The sequence below is a fragment of the Dromiciops gliroides genome, chromosome 5 (assembly GCF_019393635.1).
Source record: "Dromiciops gliroides isolate mDroGli1 chromosome 5, mDroGli1.pri, whole genome shotgun sequence".
NCBI classification, from domain to species: Eukaryota; Metazoa; Chordata; class Mammalia; order Microbiotheria; family Microbiotheriidae; genus Dromiciops; species Dromiciops gliroides.
In genome coordinates, this window is record NC_057865.1 from 207,726,014 (window position 1) to 207,746,370 (window position 20,357).

The 20,357-nt window shown below is 35.2% G+C and overlaps 1 protein-coding gene across 2 annotated transcripts in view; it reads left to right on the forward strand.

Annotated features, from left to right (window-relative positions):
* The first annotated feature begins 378 nt into the window (after positions 1–378).
* Positions 379–20,357, forward strand: part of LRRK2 (leucine rich repeat kinase 2) — a 200,985-nt gene continuing 181,006 nt past the window's right edge. Inside the window, exons 1-7 of one of the 2 annotated variants that reach the window (XM_043968574.1) lie at positions 379–650; positions 950–1,035; positions 6,753–6,862; positions 16,755–16,843; positions 17,125–17,157; positions 18,419–18,556; positions 19,761–19,895. In XM_043968574.1, the coding sequence (XP_043824509.1) occupies positions 497–650; positions 950–1,035; positions 6,753–6,862; positions 16,755–16,843; positions 17,125–17,157; positions 18,419–18,556; positions 19,761–19,895 (745 nt within the window). In that variant the 5' untranslated portion in view covers positions 379–496. The remainder of the gene's footprint in view (positions 651–949; positions 1,036–6,752; positions 6,863–16,754; positions 16,844–17,124; positions 17,158–18,418; positions 18,557–19,760; positions 19,896–20,357) is intronic. The other variant, XM_043968575.1, reaches the window with a different exon arrangement.

Sequence of the window (20,357 nt, forward strand, 5' to 3'; positions counted from 1 at the left end):
GGGGCTTCACCTCCCAGTTCCTCTACAGGCTGTCCCTCCCCTCCAGCAATCTTGCTTTCTAATCCAAATTCCTCTGTTCTACTGGCTAGGGCTAAGTAAATCCTTAATCCTTTAAATTCAGTCAATTCCTTCTGCCCTGCTCTCTTGGCAAGGCAGAACTCCTGGGGGCCAGAATCCAGTCCCCACTGGTGCCCTATTCCCAGCAATTTGGAGAATATGCTTACCTCCAGGATTAGCCGCTTCCAGTTGCTGCCTCTTATCTCCTCCCCCAAAGTTTGCATTGAGTTCATGTTCCGGCCCCGGGGGTGGGGCGGTAGGAGGACGGCTCAGGAAGGGCGGGGTAGCGGCTGTTTTCCAAAACAGGCCAAAGCCAGGGAGCGTGCCTGCTTCGGGGACTTTCCGGATCCGCGGGGTCAGCTTTCTCTAGTCCCCTCCTGGAGCACTCCGCCTCAGGGTTAGGGCCCCGGGAGGCCCTCAGGAAGGAGTGGGGTCCGTCATGGCTAGTGGCCGCAGCCTGGGGGATGAGGAAAAAGAAGAAGAAACTCTGAAGAAGTTGATAGTTAGGCTGCAAAATGTCCAGGAAGGAAAACAGATTGAAACCCTGATCCAAATTCTAGAGGATATACTAGTGTTAACATACGCTGATCACGGTAATGCTTTAATAGTTGTTTCTTTCCTCATTTTTTTTTTAACTTTGGGCAGATGTAGCAGTGGAAGAAATATATCAATATCCATGAAATACTGGGCCCTTCGAAGGAATCTCTTTGGAGATAGTTTTCTGCATTGGCTCAAACTCTCGGAGTGAGCAGATCTTGGGTCGCTATTAGGAAAGGAATTTCAAACGTAAAGGACTTGCTTTCACTTACTTTATTTTATTCTTCTGATTTTAAAAAAGCTACAGTGAATAATAGTTTCGTTTGTTCGGCCCCCCCCCCATTTTTTTTTCCAGCTTCCAAGTTATTTCAAGGCAAAAATGTCCATATGCCTTTGCTACTTGTTTTGGATTCCTACATGAGAGTAGCAGGTGTGCAACAGGTAAATGTATTTCATTTTATCTTTTCCCTTTTCGTTTGGAGAGAAATGCTTTAAGCTCTTAGTTCTTGGGAGAAACTGTTCTCATGAACCATTTATAAGTTTGGTCTTACTTTTAAGGATACTAGGATTTTTTTGGTTTAAACATGCTGTGATTTTTTTGTTAAATTGTGATTTTGTTGAATGTTTCTTGAATATCCTTGTTTTTAATACAAAAGGAGAGTGACATACTGAACTAGCTTTTGAGTAAGAGCATAAAATACGTTGATATGTGACAGTTGTAGTGGAAGGGAGCAAATAGGGTGGAGAACAGGTTGGGGGTATTAGGGGAATGAAGATTATCTGAGGTGGAAGATGAATGTATAAATATAAATATTTAACCATTTATTATGGTCCAAAGTGTAGTACTGTAGCTCAAATAGCTACTAAAATATTTAGCCAAGTTTATCAGTTGTGTTCTATAAGCTCCTTTTTGTCTTTGCATTTCCAGCACCAGTACATTGTCTTTTATTTGATTAGTGCTTTGTTGCTGTTCAGTCCTGTCTGACTCTGTGACCCTGTGGACCATACTGTCCATGGTTTTGGGTTTGTTGGGTTTTTATTTTTATTTTTTGGCAGAGATAGAGTGGTTTGCCATTTCCTTCTCCAGTGGATTAAGGCAGAAATTAAGTTACTTGTTCCAGGTCACACAGCTAGTAAGTGCCTGAGGTTACATTTGAACTCAGGTCTTCATGATTACAGGCCTAGCACACTAGCCAAGCTTCTGTGTGAAATTGAATTAAGATAATAGCTATATTGTTAAGACCCTCATTTGGGATAAAAATTTTTCTGTAGTACTGTTCAAAAGATCTTAAATTTAGAACTGGAAATAACCTCAGGAGTCATCAAGTCCAATTCATATTACATATGAGGAAACTGAGTCACAAAGAAGTTAACTAATTTGAGCTAGGTCACTCAGGTATTAATATTAGAGGGAAGATTCTAGACCAAGCCCTCTGATTCCAAATCCAGCTTGTCATACATACTTATTGGACTCAGTAATATCCCTTATTGCTACTCTTTTTTGTTGCCATCCGTTGGCTCAGTTTGCTTTGCAGTATCTAATAAGGAGTTCTTTGATGTCTTGCCCCACCCCAAGTTATATTTCATTTGTATTTTATGATCAAGTCTATATAAAATGAAACTAAAATACAGTAGTAAAATTTCTATAATCTGCCATAGGAACCACAGGAATTTGCTGTATTGAATGCTACGTTTATTAAAAATTAAGTATTATGACAGCTGAAAATGTGATTTATAGTCAAAATAGTTATATAATAATGATTGAGTTTTAAAAGTGTTAATTGAGTCCTGTACAAGTTGACACGGTCATTTCTTGCATTTGGAAGTTTTTTCATTTTTAGGATAGTTAGGTTACTGAAGGGAACTTTGAACTTGGTGAATCTGATAGCAAAAATGATACTAAATTATACTCCTTTGGGAGACTAAGCAAATTTTTTAGCTATATAAATTAAACTGTATTAGACAATTAAGGTAATTTTGTGTAGTATTTTACATGACAGGAAAACCACATCCTCTTTTCCCCAGGTTACTCTTTTTTTTTTTTTCCAGTTTGAGCTTAGATGTGAACAAAAATCAAATAAAACCAAAGATATGATAAAAACTTTAAAATTTTTTGTGACACTAGATCACTTTCTGCCTAAAATAAATATATCATATATGGCATATCCCAATTTTTTATTTAAGCAACCAATTATTAAATGTTTATTTTCTATGAAGTACTGTGATAAGCCTAAATATAAAGATAATTATGACATAGTCCATGTTCTCTGGCATTGTAGACAGGTTTTTGGTTTTGTTACACTCTAATGATCTGCCATGTTATGTTTTTTATTTAACTATATTTGTGTTTATCAGGTGACTGATATTTTCCTTCTCCAGTTAATGTTTGGGTTAGATCTAAGGTAATTGGGGGTATCAAGAATCCTCTGGAAACAGGCTGTTATAAGTTGAATTTTATCTGTATGGTCCATAGGAGTTCTTAGACCTGAACCACTGGCATATACCTGGAACCTTTCTAGCTCCTGGATATTTTCCTGATCAGGGACAGCTCAGTATTGTACCCATATATTTTTGTTGTAGCTCAGAATTGTATCTTCCAGTACAGGAACATTTAATGGGTTCTATAATAAAGGCACCCCAAAGTAGGTGTAACATTGCCAGTGTTCAGGATAGTGGAAGTCTGAATTAAAGTTTAGTCGTTTATCATTTTCTCATTTGGTGGCCCATCCTTTAAAAAAGGAAAGCAACCTTTTAGAGTGGGAGTAGTTGTGGTGATGTTGGTGGTAGTAATAGTAGTGGTGGCAGCACCATGATTACTACTACCACTACTACTAGTAATAGTGCCTGGCACTGTGCTAAGTGCTTTACAAATATTATCTCATCTGATTCTCACAACAACCTTGGGAAATAGGTGCTATTATTGTAATCCTCATTTTACAGTTGAGAAAACTGAGGCAAGCAGGTTTGTAGAATGATAGAATTGTTCTCTGGTTTTTGTTTTTTTTTGTTTTTTGACACCAGACTATATGTAGAAGGAGTTCATAGTCCTGCTGAACACAGCCCTGATCATATCTGGAATTTTGTATTATGTTCTGGGCACCACAGTTTGGGAAGGACATTGATAAACTGTATTTCAGAGAAGGTCAACCAGAATGATTAAGGACTCACATAAGGACTGATTGAAGGAACTAGGAATGTTGAGCCTGGATAGAAGAAAATAAAGGTGGTGTAGGAGGTGTGTTTGAAGGGCTGTCATGTGGAAGAGGGATTAGACTTGTTCTGTTTGGCTTTAGAAGAAAAGGCCAGGAATAATGTGGGTAGAAGCAAATTTAGGATGGGTATCAGAATAAATTTCCTAATAATTAGAGCTGTTCAAAATTGGAATTGGCCACCTCACAAGGTAGTGGGTTTCCCTTCCTTAAAGGTCTTCAGGCAGAGACTGGATGACTACTTATTGGGGATGTGGTAGAGGCATTCTTTTTTGAATGTGGCCACTTAGATGCCTTCTATCTCTAAAATTCAGTAAAGTGTAGGGTAATAAAAAGAGCACTGGACTTGAGACTCAAGAGGCATAGATTTGAAATCTGGTTCTGCTATTAGCTGTTTCTTGTCTCTAAATTGGGGAATACCTGTATAAACAACTCAGAGTGATTGTGAGAAAAGTGTTTGTAAATCATAAAGTGTTACAGTAGTAGTCAGTCAATAAATATTTATAAAGTATCTTCTATGTGCCTTATTTAGAATTATAAGAGAAGCAAATAGTTATAATGAACATGGCCAGGTTACTTAACCATTCAAGTACTGTAGACAACTTTTTAAAAAAAATTCAATTTTATCTCCAGTTCTAAATTCTCTCCCTTCCACCACTTTCTCTCTTTTCCTCATTGAGAAAGCAAGAAAAACAAAATTTGTTACAAATATGTTAAGCAAATACCTTTTTTAAACCACATCCAAAAAGAATATGCCTCAGTCTGCACCCTGAGTGTATCACTTTTCTATCTAGAAGTGAATAGCATGCTTCATCATGAATCTTCTGGAATTGTGATTGGTCATTGTGTTGGTCAAATTTTCTAAGCTTTCCTAAGTTGTTTGTCCTTATAATATTGTTGTTATTTTATAAATTGTCTTACTTACATTCACCTTTTCACACTGAGTTACCCATTGGGAACTTGAAAGATCTAACATCACCCACTCATGAACCTGATCATTTAGCTCTGGAATTTGGTCTGTAAAAGAATTGTCACATTGTTTTGTTTTATATTTATTATATTTTTGTTTTAGTTTGTCTCTTCCTACTTTAGTGCTGCCTGTATCAGGCTTCTTGAATACTGGAAAGACTAGGTATAGCCCTAAAGTCATGGTGGAAAGTTCTCTAGAAGACCTTTAAGGAGCTTGACTATCTTAAGGGGCAGAATATGGTGGGAACAGTATCCTAACCCCTCCATCTATGAAGGTTTGTCTAGTTTTTCCTTAAAAAGTATTGAAACATTCTTCCAAAATTTGTTGGCTCAGGTGACTAAAGACACAGAGTGTTAATGTTACTTCCTCATTGCGTGAGTACAAAGCAGCCACTGGGGAGCCCTATGGGCACTCTGATGCTTGGCTGGTGGATCATAATGGCTACCTCAGGCTGGGCAGCTTCTATCAGCTGAATTGGTTTTCGTTGTCTTCAATGCCTCTCCTTGTTGGATATTTCCTGGTGTGAATAAATAAATCTCCCCTTTGTTAATGGTTGAATGAGACACTATAAATATCTTAATTCATTCCAAAATTCAACTTAAACTACCAGGAGTCTGGCCTGAGTCAGTCTCATTCCAAAACAATTCCACTTTTGGATCTCAGTCATTTAAGGACTGTTGATCTCTGAAGCAAAGTCTACTAATTAATTCCTAAAGTGATTTTGTAATTTTTTTAAACCTCTGGAAATGCTCTGGAAACATCATTTCTGATTTTTGAGGAGGCCACCCTTTGGTTATGAGCCCATTATTTCATAATTGGGTTTTTGTTTGAGGATAGTTGTATCTTTTGTCATCCATTTTACATTCATACTGGCATAAGCTTTTTAAAAATTATAATCACTTTTATTTAAAGTTTTGATTTCCAAATTCTATCCCTCCTTTCCTCCCTCCTCTCCCTCTTCCCTGACATGGTAAGCAATCAGATATAGGTTATACATGTGCAATTACCATGGCATTACCATATTAATTATTTTGTATAAGAAAACTTGAATAAAAGAAAAAATGAAAGTAAAAAACAGCATGCTTCAGTCTGTATTCAGTCAATATCAGCTCTTTCTTTGAAGGTGGATAGTATACATCACATCATTAGTCCTTTGGGATTGTCTTGGATCATTGTATTCTGAGAATAGTTGTCATTCGCAGTTCTTCATTGAACAATATTGCAGTCATTGTGCACATTGTTCTCTTGTTTCTGCTTACTTTAGTATACATCACTTTTTAAAAATCACCCTGCTTGTCATTTCTTATAGCACAATAATGTTCCATTACCATAATATACCCCAGCTTATTTTGCCATTCCCCAGTTGATGGGCATTCCTTTGATTTCCAGTTCCTAGACTGGCATAGTTTTTAATTATTCTAAGTTTACTTTTCCTGTTAAGCTTTGATGTTGGGATGCCAGATAGTCACTTAAATGCATAGTCTGAACTAGCCGCTTGATTGACTTGTGCTTGAACACCTCAGTCTCCTTATTTCTCTGCCTTCCCTTAGGGTTTAGCTCAAAGCCTGGTCTCTATAACACTAATACTTTTGGATGACCTTACATTTGTTGACATTTCATTTATTTACATGTTATTTCTTCTATTAAAATTATGATACTTGAGGATGGAGTCTGTATGTTTTGCTTTTCTTTGTGTCTTAGTGGCTGGCACATAGTAAGCACTCAATAATGCTTGTTAGTTGACTTACACTATACTGCCTTCCTTGTATTACAGGCTTATAGATTTTTTTTGTAGAAAGTTGCTTTATTGCCTGTTGATACTTCTCAGTAAATTTCATTGCATAGTTTAGTTTTTGAAAAATAGTTTCATTTATCATATTCACATTGACCAGTACTGTTAAGAAAGGGTACATTTTAATTTGATAGATGTTCAACTAATACCTGTAAACAAATATATATTTGCCTTTATTACTTTTCAGGTGGGTTGGTCACTTCTCTGTAAATTGACAGAAATTTGTCCTGATATAATGCAAAGCTTAATGGGTCCCCAGGATATTGGAAAGGATTGGGAAGTTCTTGGTGTTCACCAGTAAGTATTAATTTTATATGAAAAGCAATTATATTGTCACTTAGATATGCAAATCCAGAATCTTTAGATTTATATATTTTAGATTTTTACAAAAGAGCAAAGATGTTTTGAAGATATATTTATTATGCTATATAATTTTGAAATAGTATTTTACTTGCATATAGAACTCAGAAGTCTTATTCCAGTGATTCATCATGTCCAGGGAACTGGCTATGGGGTCTTGAAGGACACTGTCAGCTTCTTCAGGTCCTATCAAACTGGGAAGTCATTGAGTATGGGCCCCATTAGGAATTATCTGCTTGTTATCTGCGGACTAAACTGGCCAAGATTGGAGAAGCTCATCTTTTAGAGGATTGGCTACCAGATGATGCATAGAAACACAATACTATCTCTTAATGTGTAGAAGGATTGTGAACTACATCAGTGGAATGAATACTCACACCTATAAAACTTGGATCATATACTTTAATTCACTTTTATGGATATTATTTAATTCAGTCATTGTAATATCCTGGTAGAATAGGCAGTTATTATAGTAAATGACTCAAAAATATAGTCATGACTCAAAAACATTTTGACAGATTCGAATGACTTTTGAATCCTGTATTCTCAGAGAAGAGAAAGTTAAAACTTTAAACAAGGTACTTATTTTGACAAAAAACGAATATAGAACAGTTCTACAAAAATATAGGAACTAGGCAGTGCATTTAGTAATGTAGCAACCTGTACTGTGCTTTTCCTTCCTTAAACAGTAAATATATATTTAGTTGGCTTAAACTACTGCTTTCAAAAAGAAAAAAGAGGAAATTATTTCCTAGCACTCAGACTTAATAGTAATTTCACCAGCTGCCCTTTTTCAGTTTGCAATATTATGACTTCATAGATGAAACCACTTCCTTGACTGTAGTTAACTTTAAGAAAAGAAAAAAAGTTTCTGTAAGAGGGAGATTTGTTCCAGGGAAATTCCTTTTCCTATGATTTAGTTAGATCCTTGGCTGTTATGTCTTTTCTGGTTAACGTTATGCACTTCTTTTTTTGTGATAGTGAAGAAAAACAGGAAAGTAGAGTGATTATTATTTTTCTCATAGGTGGTGTACAATTTATAATTAGTATTGCAGTACTATTCAAATTATTTGACTTCTTTAGAATGGGTGTTCCCTTTATGGATGTAGATTGAGATCCTTTCACCTTAATAGATACACTTTATTAATTGCTTTGTTCTTTGGGTAACAGTCCACTGCCAACCTTGTACTTGAGGATGTTTCTGCTTGGTAAGATCTGCCAGACTTGTACTCCACTGCCTTTGGGATCCCTCGGTCACCTCCATGTTACACTGAGATACTGCAGTGAAAAATAGAAATTATTCCATAGTTCATTATAATTTATTTGCAAATTTGCATGAACTATCCATATTTCTTAGCTCATTGATTATCACAGAGTATCATATTTTCAGACTTAATATATTTTATTTACATTTTATAATTACTAGTGACCCAATAATAAAAGTCAGCGTGTTGGATAGAGGGGCTTCCCTTGGAATCATGAAGATTTAGGTTCGGGTCTTTCTATTTATTTACACTTACTAACTATGTGACCATAGATAAGTCCATTAACCTCTCAGTAACTCAGGCAATTCCTTAAGACTATAAGTTATAGAGTTAACACTGATCTATATTAGTGGAGTTTCCCTTACTGTTGAGGGAATTTCCCAGCCTGGGTTCCAAGAGAACCCTGGAAGAATTTAATCTGCCATGAGGTCTGCAGGACTGATGGGCAAAAAAATGAGTAGCTATATTGAAAGGAAAAAATAAATTTATTAGCTCATTAGGAAAGATTTCTGGGGCTAGTAGCTGCTTCAGTTTTTTATGGTACAAATTATGTTTTTATAACTTTTTGCCTTGCTTGAAATAACATAGCAAATCATCAGCCTTCAGTGGCAGAAAGGAAATGGGAACAGTCAGAGAAGTAATTATTTTTCTATTGTATTAATAAACAAATTGGGATTGAAGTTTTGTTTTGTTTTTTCCCTTTCTATTTCCTCATTCAGGGGTTAGTCCTTGTAGGATAGTCAGTCTCTGAAGTACAGGGCCTAATCCTCCAGGAATATTCTCTTCAATCTTGGACCTAACTCTACCCAACTAGGAGAGTTTACTTCTGATTAAAGTGTAAATAGAATTTAATCTCGGTGAATTCCAGCCCAAAACCATTAGGTTCATGCCCTTGAAACCCTCCCATTGTGGTCTGGGTGATGATGGAGCCCTCTGTCTAGATTGCTGGAGGCAGCTAAGTCAAGATCAAACCAAGTTCTCAGTAGGAAGAGCTGGAGGCTTTTAGCTCACCTCATTTCAAAGTCTACTCCTTTATTAATTGATCACCAATCAGGATTGATTGCCACCTGTCAGGGGCAGCCACTTTTCCAAAGGTATTTAAACATCCAGTGATTTTCATGGTTTTGTCTTTGGTTACCAAGAGAAGCCACTAACCATCAATTTACTGATTATTTGCTAGCCTAAATAATAAATTGACTATAAAGTGCTCAGAAACATTGTCTCTCAGCTTTTTATTTGTCTCACTAGTGTACAAGCCTTGGAATCACAGGATTTGCTAAAGGTCAGGTTTGTTCCATTTCTCTATGGTTAGCATTATTAGAATGCTCTTGTGTTGTCAGTAAATTGGTGGAGTTAGTCTGGTTCATCCTGTTGTTTCCAGTAAGGAGGAGAATGAAATACAACTTGAGGGTCTCTTTTACAACCCTATGGATCTGTTTCTTTGGCCCCAGAGATTACTTTTTCTGGGGCAATATGTTCCAAAACTCACATTACTTATGTTCTTCATCTATCTTCTCTACATAGAAAATTCTCCTAGTTTGTTTGCTTTTTTTTTTAAATGGTCCTCAAAGATTTCAGAAGATATATATTGAAAATGCAATGATATTTATAGAACTTATTATTTATATTGGTACTACTTGAATATTCAAAACTCACCAATGTAGAATGCAACCTGTTTATGAAACTAGATAAGTCCTAGAGAAGTTGACTGAGAAAAAAGTTAAATGATCTGTGCAGAATTACTCAGTTAACAGTTAGAAGTGAGATTTGAACCAAGTCTTTGTGACTCCTGGCTCAGTACTTTATTTATTCCCCCTGCCCTGCCCAACCAATTCATTTTAAATTTCTTTTAGCATACTTTTAAAATTTTGAGTTCCAAATTCTCTTCCTCAGATCATATATTTCCTGCCATGTTTTTCTCTGAAACCACGCCCCATACCATTTCTTAAAGTACAATAATTCTCTATCACAATCATATGCCACAACTTGTTCGGTCATTCCGCAATTGATGAGTATCCCCTCAATTTCCAATTCTTTGCTACTACAATAAGATCTACTATAAATATTTTTATACATATAGATCTTTTTCTTTTTTCTTTGATCTCTTTGGTAGCAGTGGTATTGTTGGGTCAAAGGGTTTACATGGTTTTATAGCTTTTCCCCTTATATCCTCCAGCATTTGACATTTCTGATAGGTTTGAGGTGGTATCTCAGGGTTGTTTTAATTTGCTTTTCTCTAATTGATAGTGATTTAGAGCATTTTTTTATATGACTAGATAATTTTGATTATTTCTTCTGGAAACTGCCTGTTCCTATCCTTTGGCCATTTGTCAGTTGGGAAATGGCTTTTCTTTTTGACTTAGTTCCCTATATATTTGAGAAATGAGGAGTTTATCAGAGAAACTTGCTGTAAATTTTTTTGATATTACTTATTGTCTGTGGTATCTATTAGCAAAATATACTTTCCCTGTGCTTATCTCCTTTGATTACCTGTATTTTTTGCTTTTGCTTTGTCTGAGATCATGATTGCTATCCTTGCCTTTTTTACTTCTGCTGAAGCAAAATTGATTGTAATATGCCCCCTTTATTTGACCTCCCTATATGTGTCTCTCTGTTTCAATTATGTCTTTTGTAAACAACATTATTGGGTTCTGGTTTCTCATTCATTTTGCTGTTTCCATTTTATGGGCAAGTTCATCCCATTCACATCCACAGTTAATGATGTGTTAGAATGTCAAATTTTCTATTCAGTACTGATCTTTTCATTTGGAATGCCTAAAATCCTCTCTTTAATTAAATGTCTATCTTCTCCCTTAAAGGATTATACTCAGTTTTGCTGGATAGGTTGTTCATGGTCTTAATCCTGGCTGCTTTGCCTTCCAGAATATCGTATGTATGGAGTAACCAAATACTCTGCTCCTTTAACATGGAAGCTGCCAAATCTTGTTTGATTTTCACTATGTTTCCATGATATTTAAATTATTTCTTTCTGGCTGCTTGCAATAGTTTCTCCTTGATGTGAGAGCTCTGGAATTTGGCTCTAATATTCCTGGGAGCTTTTGTTTTAGAGTTTCTTTCAGAAGGTCATTAGCAGATTGATAATGACTATATTGTCTTTTTGATCATGGTTTTCAGGTAGTCTAATAATTATTACCTTACCTCAATCTATTTTCCAGGTCAGTTGTTTTTCCAGTGAAATAATTGACATTTTCTTCTATTTTTTCATTCTTTTGACTTTGTTTTATTGTTTCTAAATGTCTTATGGAATCATAAGCTTGCACTTGCTCAGTTCTAATTTTAAAGAAATTATTTTCTTCAGTGAGCTTTTATACTGCTTTTTCCATTTGGTGAATTCTGCTTTTTAAGGAGTTCTTTTATTCAATATATATATATATATATATTTTATTTTTTTTTTGGTGGGGCAATGAGGGTTAAGTGACTTGCCCAGGGTCACACAGCTAGTAAGTGTCAAGTGTCTGAGATCAGATTTGAACTCAGGTCCTCCTGAATCCAAAGCTGGTGCTTTATCCACTGCGCCACTTAGCTGCCCCCTATTCAGTGTATTTTTGAGACTTTTGCCATATGGCCTTTTCTGTTTTTTAAGAGATTTTTTTCTTCTTTTGTGCTTCTCATTTCTTTTCCAATTTTTTCCTCTATCACTCTTATCTCTTTAACTCTTCCAGGAATTCTTGTTGAGCTTTGGTTCAAGTAGCAATTTTCTCTAAGACTTTCCTTGTAGCTGTTTTTACATTGTTGTCCTCTTCTGAGTTTGTCTTGGTATTCCCTTCCATCCTAGTAGCTTTTTTATTGTCAAGTTCTTTTTGTTGTTGTTGTTGTTTTCTTATTTTTCCGCACTTTTTCTTGACTTTGAACTTTATGTTAAAGTTGGGTTCTGCTCGCCTGGGCTTGGGGAGTCACTACTATTGTTTTCAGATCTAATTCTGGAGGCCTACAAATTTTCAATGCTTCTAAAGGTGCTGTGATGTGGGGAGAAGTGTTGTCACTGTTCTCCGGGTTTGTGCTCTGATTTTTATACAGAAAGGTCATTGTTTTCTTGCAGCCACAAATATTAGTGCTCTCCTCTGCCTTGGAACTACAAACTTGTGAATGAACATGGGTGCTCCTCTCCATAACTCAGAACTGTGTATGGGCAATAGAGTTGCTGATAAGTGCCAACTTCACCCAGTGGTAGCAAAAGGTCTCCTCTCTTCGCTTTCTGATCTGTTGTCCAACCCCCAGCTACCATTTCTGGGCTCCCAAAGCTGCTGCTGCTGCTTTTGCTGTCACAGATGCCTTCAAGGTCTACTACTTGTCATTCATCAAATCAATGATACCAGGATAGTAACTGCAGTTTTATTATTATACCAAGAGCTCAGGCTATACCAAAACTTAACCAGTCAGCAATCTGAAATCATTAATTTCAGCAACTTTATATAAATTGTGAATTCTTAAGCACCATAGGAAAATTAAATGTTACAGGAAGCAGGAGGGGAAGATAATATTATATAATAGTTGACCCAGTGAATATAGCACTGTACTGGGAATCAGGAATACTCATCTTTCAGAGTTCAAATCTAGCCTCAGACACTGACTGGCTTTGTAATCCTGGACAAGTCACTTAACCCTGTTTGCCTCGGTTTCTCATCTGTAAAATGAGCTAGAGAAGGAAATTGCAAATCACTTTAGTGTCTTTGCCAAGAAAACCCCAAATGGGGTCATGAACAGCTGGATATGACTGAAAAATAACTGAGCAATAGAAAGGGGAAGATAAGTTTTAGAGTTTATCAGGAGAATTGATTTCGGATATTGGTTAACAACCTTCTCTGCCTTAGTTTCCTCTTTTTAAAAATGGGAATGGTGATAAGAGTATCTACTTGAAAGGGTTACTGTGCACTGTAGAAATTTGAGCTGCTTTGACATGATGAATAGATGGATCTCAGTAAAACTTGTAAAACAATTATGCATATTAAAGCACATTTTATAATTAATACAGTTTATAAATTGGAAGGCATTTTTTAGAGATAAAGTCAAGAGGAAGAATAATGGTAGAGTGTATTTCTTGGAAAGTAGAGGCAAAATAGATGAGATGGGATGATGTGCTAAAGATAAAAACTTTTCCAGTCCCAGCCCTGTTAGCTTCAGAACACTTGAAAGGTTACTTGGATTCACATGGGTGTTAGGGAACCCAGTGTTTGTTTACCTGAACTTTGTAGAAGAGGATAGGGAGAATCAGGGAGTTTAGGGGATTATTGCATTAAAAAATGATAAATCAGGAAACAAAATTCCAATATCCGATTTTATTTGAATGACAGTGGATGTCATTGCTTTAATTTTTAAAAAAGAAACATTTTCAATTTCTGCAAATAAAACACATTTTTCAAGTAGTCCTGATAATTAAGAACCTAAGGACATATACAGAAAAACCCTTCTGGTCATTATACTATTCATGTAATTAATTGATTTTATTTTATCCGCATCATTAGAGGTGTTTAATTGTTTATATTAGGCAAAAAAGGGATTTTAACTTAATAGAGGTGTATTTTTTAAAATTCTCCTTTTTCTATGTGTCATATTTTCTGCTTTGTGAGTACCTATGAGACCTAGGGCATAGTGAGCATAATGCTCAATAGGTGTTAACTTACTTAAAATCTTTTTTTAGTTGTTGTTTTGTTACTTTTTTATTATTCTTGAGTAATGTAAACAATGAATGTGAGTCAGGGTAAGATAAGCTCTCTAAATACCATTGTCCATTTTCTTCATACATACAGAGCTAGTGTACCAGAAATAGAATGTTGATTTTTGGCTTTTATTCTGAGACTATTTTTCCCCCATTAAGTTTTATTTTCCAAAATTACATGTAAATACAAATTTTGACATCAATTTTTCTTTTAAACTTTGCGTTCCAAACTTTCTTCCTCCCTCTCCTCCCCACCCCCAAGAACACAAGCAATTCAATATAAGCTATAGATGAGCAGTCATGTAAAACATTTCCACATTAGCCAGGTTGTGAAAGAAAACAGACAAAAGCAGAACTTCAGATAAAGGAACTAACAAAACGGAACAAAAAAATTATGCTTCATTCTATATTCAGATACCATCAGTTCTTTCTCTGTAGATGGAATGCATTTTTCATAGGACCTTCAGAGTTGTCTTGGATCATTGCATTGCTGAAAATAAGCAAGTCATTCACAGCAGATCATCTTACAGTATTGCTGTTATTTTGTATACAGTACATTTCACGTTGCATCAGCTCATGTAGGTCTTTCTGGGTTTTCCTGATAGCATCCTGCTCATCATTTTTTTGTAATAGTAAATTACATTTATATAGTACTTTAAAGAGAGATTTCCTTACAATAAACCCATGAGGTTGATTCTTACAAGAACAGTAATAGATAACATTTATATAGTATCTTAGAACTGACAAAGAATTTTCTTCACAATAGCCCAGCAAAGTAAGTACCATACATTTGTCATCATCATAAATCCTTATCATCATCATCAATGCATCCTTACTGTCATCAATCAATCCCCATCTTCATCCAATCATCATCAATCCATCAATCCATCAACCAGTCCTCATCATCTTACATTACTCTTGCCTCTGCTTCAAAATTTTTTTCATAGTTATTACTGTTACTGTTTCCTTCCATCCTATTCCTTTCCCCATGATATTTAATCTATTTTCTATCTTCTTTCACCCTATCTCTCCTCAAAAGTGATTTGCTAAAGAAAGAACTGTGGAGTATAGATGCTGATTGAACCATATTATTTCTTTTGTTTTGGGTGCTGTTTTTTTTTTTCTATTTTGAGGTTTTGCATCACTGCTCTGATTCTTTCTCTTGTAACAGGATTAATGCAGAAATAGGATTAATGTTATTATGTGTATATATATATGTGTGTGTGTATATATATATATATATATATATGTATATGTATAGAGATATATAGATATAACCTATATCAGATTACCTGCTGTCTAGGGGAGGGGGGGAGGGAGGGGAGGGAGGGAGAAAAATCTGAAATTGTAAAGCATGTATAAACAAAAGTTGAGAACCATCTTTACATGTAACGGAAAAAATAAAAAACCTCATACATTAATTACATACTAAATATAGAAACCAATGATCAGGAAAAAAAAAAGTGATTTGCTTCTGATTCCCCCCTCCCCCAATCCGCCCTCCCTTCTTTCACCCCTCCTGAGTCCTTATCCCCTTCCCCTCCTACCTTCCTTCAGGGTTAGATAGATTACTCCACCCAATTGAGTGTGTGTTATTCCCTCCTTGAGCAAATTCTGATGAGATTAAGGTCTTTGAGCCAATTCTGATAAGTGTAAGGCTCATTCACTCTTCCCCCCTCTCTCTCCCCACTCCATAAGCCCTTTCCTGCTTCTTTCATGTGGGATTTCACCCCATTCTAGCTCTCCCCTCCCCCTTCCCTCAGGGCATTCCTCTCACCCCTCAATTTTACCCTAAAGATGTCATCATGGGGCAGCTAGGTGATACAGTAGACAAAGCACCTACCCTGGGCCCAGGAGGACCTGAGCCCAAATCTGGCCTCAGACTCAAGACACTCACTCACCCACTGTGTGACTCCAGGCATGTCACCCAATTTCAACCACCCCACAAAAAAAAGATAAACAAAAAATAAATACTTTAAAGATATCATTCCTTCATAATCAATTCCCAACTGTGCCCTCTGTCTAAATTTATTTCTATCATCTGCCCTAATACTGAGAAAATTCTTATGAGTTAGATGTATCATCTTCCCATGTAGGAATGTAATGTAAACAGTTTAACCTTTTAACATCCCTCTTAATTTCTTTTTCCTGTTTGCCTTTTTATGCTTCTCCAGGGTCTTGTCTTTGAAATTCAAATTTTCTATTCAGTTATGGTCTTTTCATCACAAATACCTGACAGTCCTCTTTTTTGATTGAAGTCCCATTTTCCCCCCTGAAAGACTATACTCAGTTTTGCTGGGTAGGTGATTATTAGTTGTAATCCCAGTTCCTCTGCTCTCTGGAATATCATATTCCATGCCCTCCGGTCCTTTAATGTAGAAGTTGCTAGATCTTGTGCTATCCTGACTGTGGCTCCACAGTACTTGAAATGAGTTCTGAGAGCTTACTGCCTTTCCTCTGCTATCATCTTACTTAAAATCTTAAGCTGAAATTTTAAAGGCATTAGAATTTGCTCAGTTTTTATATTAGTTTGATTACAAATTGATCACAAGCAGTTCATTATCTTTACCATTGTGTAGCTGTTTAATTTCCCTTTTGGGTTGGGGCCCTTGTTTTACACTCTTGTTTGAGAAACTTCTCAGCCCTAGCCAACCTAGGCAAGATAACTTCCCACTATCTTGTTCCCTTGGGAACAGAGCCTAGTGGACAGACTATGTTTGATTATCAGTAATAAAATTCCTTTTATTGATTCATAAAAATAAGACTTGATATTCATTAATTATAAATTAATTTTCAAATATATTGAAAACCAAAAGGAGAAAATGATGTTGAAAAACAAACTGACATACTATTGAGATGTTGATCTTATTTCTGATCTCTTTTTCAGACTGATTCTTAAAATGCTCACTATTCATAATGCTAATATAACCCTTTCAGTGATTGGACTTAAGGCATTAGATCAACTTCTGACTTCAGGTATTTAAATTTAATTTTAATTAAATGCAAAATTTTTTTTTAAAGTTAAAATTCTTCATTAATGTATTTTAACTTTTTAATATATCTTTTAATAGGAATCATAACAAAATTACTCATGAAATTTGAATTTTAGTATCTAATTCCATAACTGGGAAAAGTACATTATTGGCCTTATATGTTTTTTGGTTTCCCTTTTTTTTTTTTGCATTAATTCACTGGGGTTACTCCTGTTGATCACAGCTTTTACCATGGCATCTTCTTTTTTATTTTTGTTCCTTAAGAAAGAATTAAAAGAAAAAGAAGTGGAAAAGAGGGTAAGTGAATTGAAAGAAAATTTTAAAAAGAAAATGATGAATTGTTATTCAGAGGATCAAATTAAAGAGCTTACATTTCTTTCTTTTTTTTTTTTTTGCGAGGTAATGGGGGTTAAGTGACTTGCCCACGGTCACACAGCTAGTAAGTGTCAAGTGTCTGAGGCAGATTTGAACCCAGGTACTCCTGAATCCAGGGCAGGTGCTTATCCACTGCGCCACCTAGCCACCCCCAAGAGCTTACATTTCAATACTGCATATAATCCTTTTTTTCATAGAAAAAAAATGATGAGACTGTTAGTTAGACCTTCTTATCTGTGTTTTATTTTAACCTCATTCTTTTTTTCAGGGTTTTCAATTTTAAAAATTTGCATTCTCAGATTGGCAATAAATAGGAATAAAAATTGAAATAAATTTCATCAATGTATATAGAAATCAGCAGTACTTGTACAATGTTATAGTTTTTAATTGTTTAAAAGTACTCCTTTTTTTTCTTTTTTCTTTTTTTTTTTGGTAGGGCAGTGAAGGTTAAGTGACTTGCCCAAGGTCACACAGCTAGTAAGGCCCGGATTTGAACTTGTTAAGGGCTAAAATTCTAGCTAAACTGTCTAAAATATCTAATGAGTGGTCGCCAATCAATTATAAGCTTTAGCAAGAGTTAGACTTTTAAGCATTTATTAAGGAGAATAAGAATTTGGTAAAGAGAGAGAAAAAGGCCTAGATTCCTATCTATTAAAGGGAGAGCACATTTCTAGCTCCGCTCTCCACCAGAGTCCCCAGGAAAGAGCGCGAGAGTGAGCGCCAGTCTCTTCCTTCCTCCCCCCACTAGTCCGCGTCACTTCCTGACGTCAAAGAAAAGACTCCTGGTCTTGCCCTCAAAGACCTTTGCTTCATGGGCAGAACTCTTCTACAGTAAGTCTCCAGCAGGTGGCGTTATTCCAATCGTTACAAACTCAAGTCCTCCTGAATACAGGGCCAGTGCCTTATCCACTGCACCATCTAGCTGCCCCCAAAAGTACTATTTCTTTATATAGCATTCAGAAATGAGAAAAGTTTCAGTGTGTATAAAAGTCATTTCAGATATTCTCTATAGGTCACTTGATTAATTCTTTTCAGTTGTCTTTTGCATAAAGTTCACCATGATAACTTTTGAGAAAACTAAGCAGCTTACTAAAAAATAAAGTCCAGAAACATGACTATCACGTAAGAATTCTGAATCTTCTGAGTACCAAAAGAACTATTAATTTTTGGTTTTCTTATATAGATTTGATGACTTTGCGGATCTTGGAAGAGGATTACAGTGATGTGTTCACATTAATTTTTGATGCCATGCATACATTTACCACTAATGAAGAGGTGCAAAAGTTTGGGTGTAAAATTTTACATGTCCTTTTTGCGAAAGGTATTCAAATTTTTTTGTATTCTATCTTTAATTTTTAACAATTTTGAGTTCCAAAATTTCCCCCTCATCTGCTCCTCCCTCACATATTGAAAAGGCAAGCTATACATCAGTCATTGTACATGTGAAGTCAAGCAAAACATGTTTCCATATTAGCCATGTTCCCTAACTCCCATCCCTTCAAAAGAATGAAAAATAAAGAAAATGAAAAATGAAAAATTTATCAGTTCTCTCTGGAGATGGATAGAATATTTCATTGAGTCCTTTGGAATTGTCTTGGATCATTGTATTGATCAGAATAGCTAAGTCTTTAACAGTTGATCATTTTTCACTATTGCTGTTATTGTCTTCAGTATTCTTTTGGTTCTGTTCACTTCACTTTTCATCAGTTCGAATGTCTTCCCCAAGTATGTTTTGGAAACCATCCCTGTCATGATTTCATGTAGTATTCCATTGCAATTATATATCACAACTTGTTCAGTCATTCCCCAAATGATGGATATTCCTTTAATTTCCAATTCTTCATAACCACAAAAAGAATGGCTATAAATAATTTCTTACTTACCGGTCCTTTTCTTTTGTCTCTGGGATACAAACCTACTAATGGTGTTGCAGGGTCAAACAGTATGCACAGTTTTATAGCCCTTTGGGCATAGTTCCACATGGTTCTTCTTTTGATCTGGACAATTAATATTTTTGTAAATATTTATCCATTTCACTTAGATTATTAGTTTTGTTAGCATATAATTGGGCACAATAATTCCTAATAATTGTTTGAATTTCATCTTCATTGGTGGTGCATTCACCTTTTTCATTTTTGATACTGGTAATTTGGTTTTCTTTCTTTTAAAAAAATCAAAATAATCCATGGTTTATGTATGTTTTTTTCTTAAAACCAGCTCCTAGTTTTAGTAATTACACTTTCCAATCTACCTTCTAGCATGTTATCTTTGTTAATTACAGGTAAAATTTTATTTAAAGTACCTTTGCTTAAATTCTAAATCTAAATTTCAGGACAGTTATGCAAATAAGTTTGATCTCTCTCTCTCTATATATATTTTTTCATTTTTCTTGGCTTAGTTTTGTGTACAGAAAAACTCTTCACTAATGGATTAGTTCAGAAATATTTTTATTTTTCTAACTACACAAAATCATTGAATAATTCATGCTTTTATATAGTCCTTAAAGTTTTTTTCTTTCAATTTAGTGTCAGAAGAGCAACTAACTGAATTTATTGAGAACAAAGATTATATATTTTTGCTGAATGCATTAAAAAGATTTAATCATGAAGAAGAAGTTGTTCTTCATGTTCTTCACAGTTTATATTCCCTAGCACTCCCATGTAAGTATCTATAAGTAAAATTGTCATTTCCCACTTATTATAAACTAAAACATCTTTTTCAAGAGCATTTTTGGAGATAATTTATAAATTAGAGATCTAAATTTATTAATGTTGGGAAAAAATGAACTATTGTTAATATCAAAGAAAGATCATTTTCTGAAACTTTGAAATTCAGTATCACTTTTCTTGAAAGAAGGCTGTGAGGAGTGAGTGAATTTTGCTTATGGGCCACAATGTTAAATTTAGCTAATGGGCTGATTTCATATCTTGGCTCTCAGTTTATATATTAGTAGTTTCTGAAGTAGCCATTAATATTTTCCATTTTTTGCAGCACTAGTATTTTAGTGGAACTATGAGCTTATTGTTATGGGTAATTTCCTCCATTGTTGCTAATCACAACTCATAAATGCCTTTTTGTGTATGTGTATAATTCTTGTCTGTGTCTTTCCATAAAATTTTTCG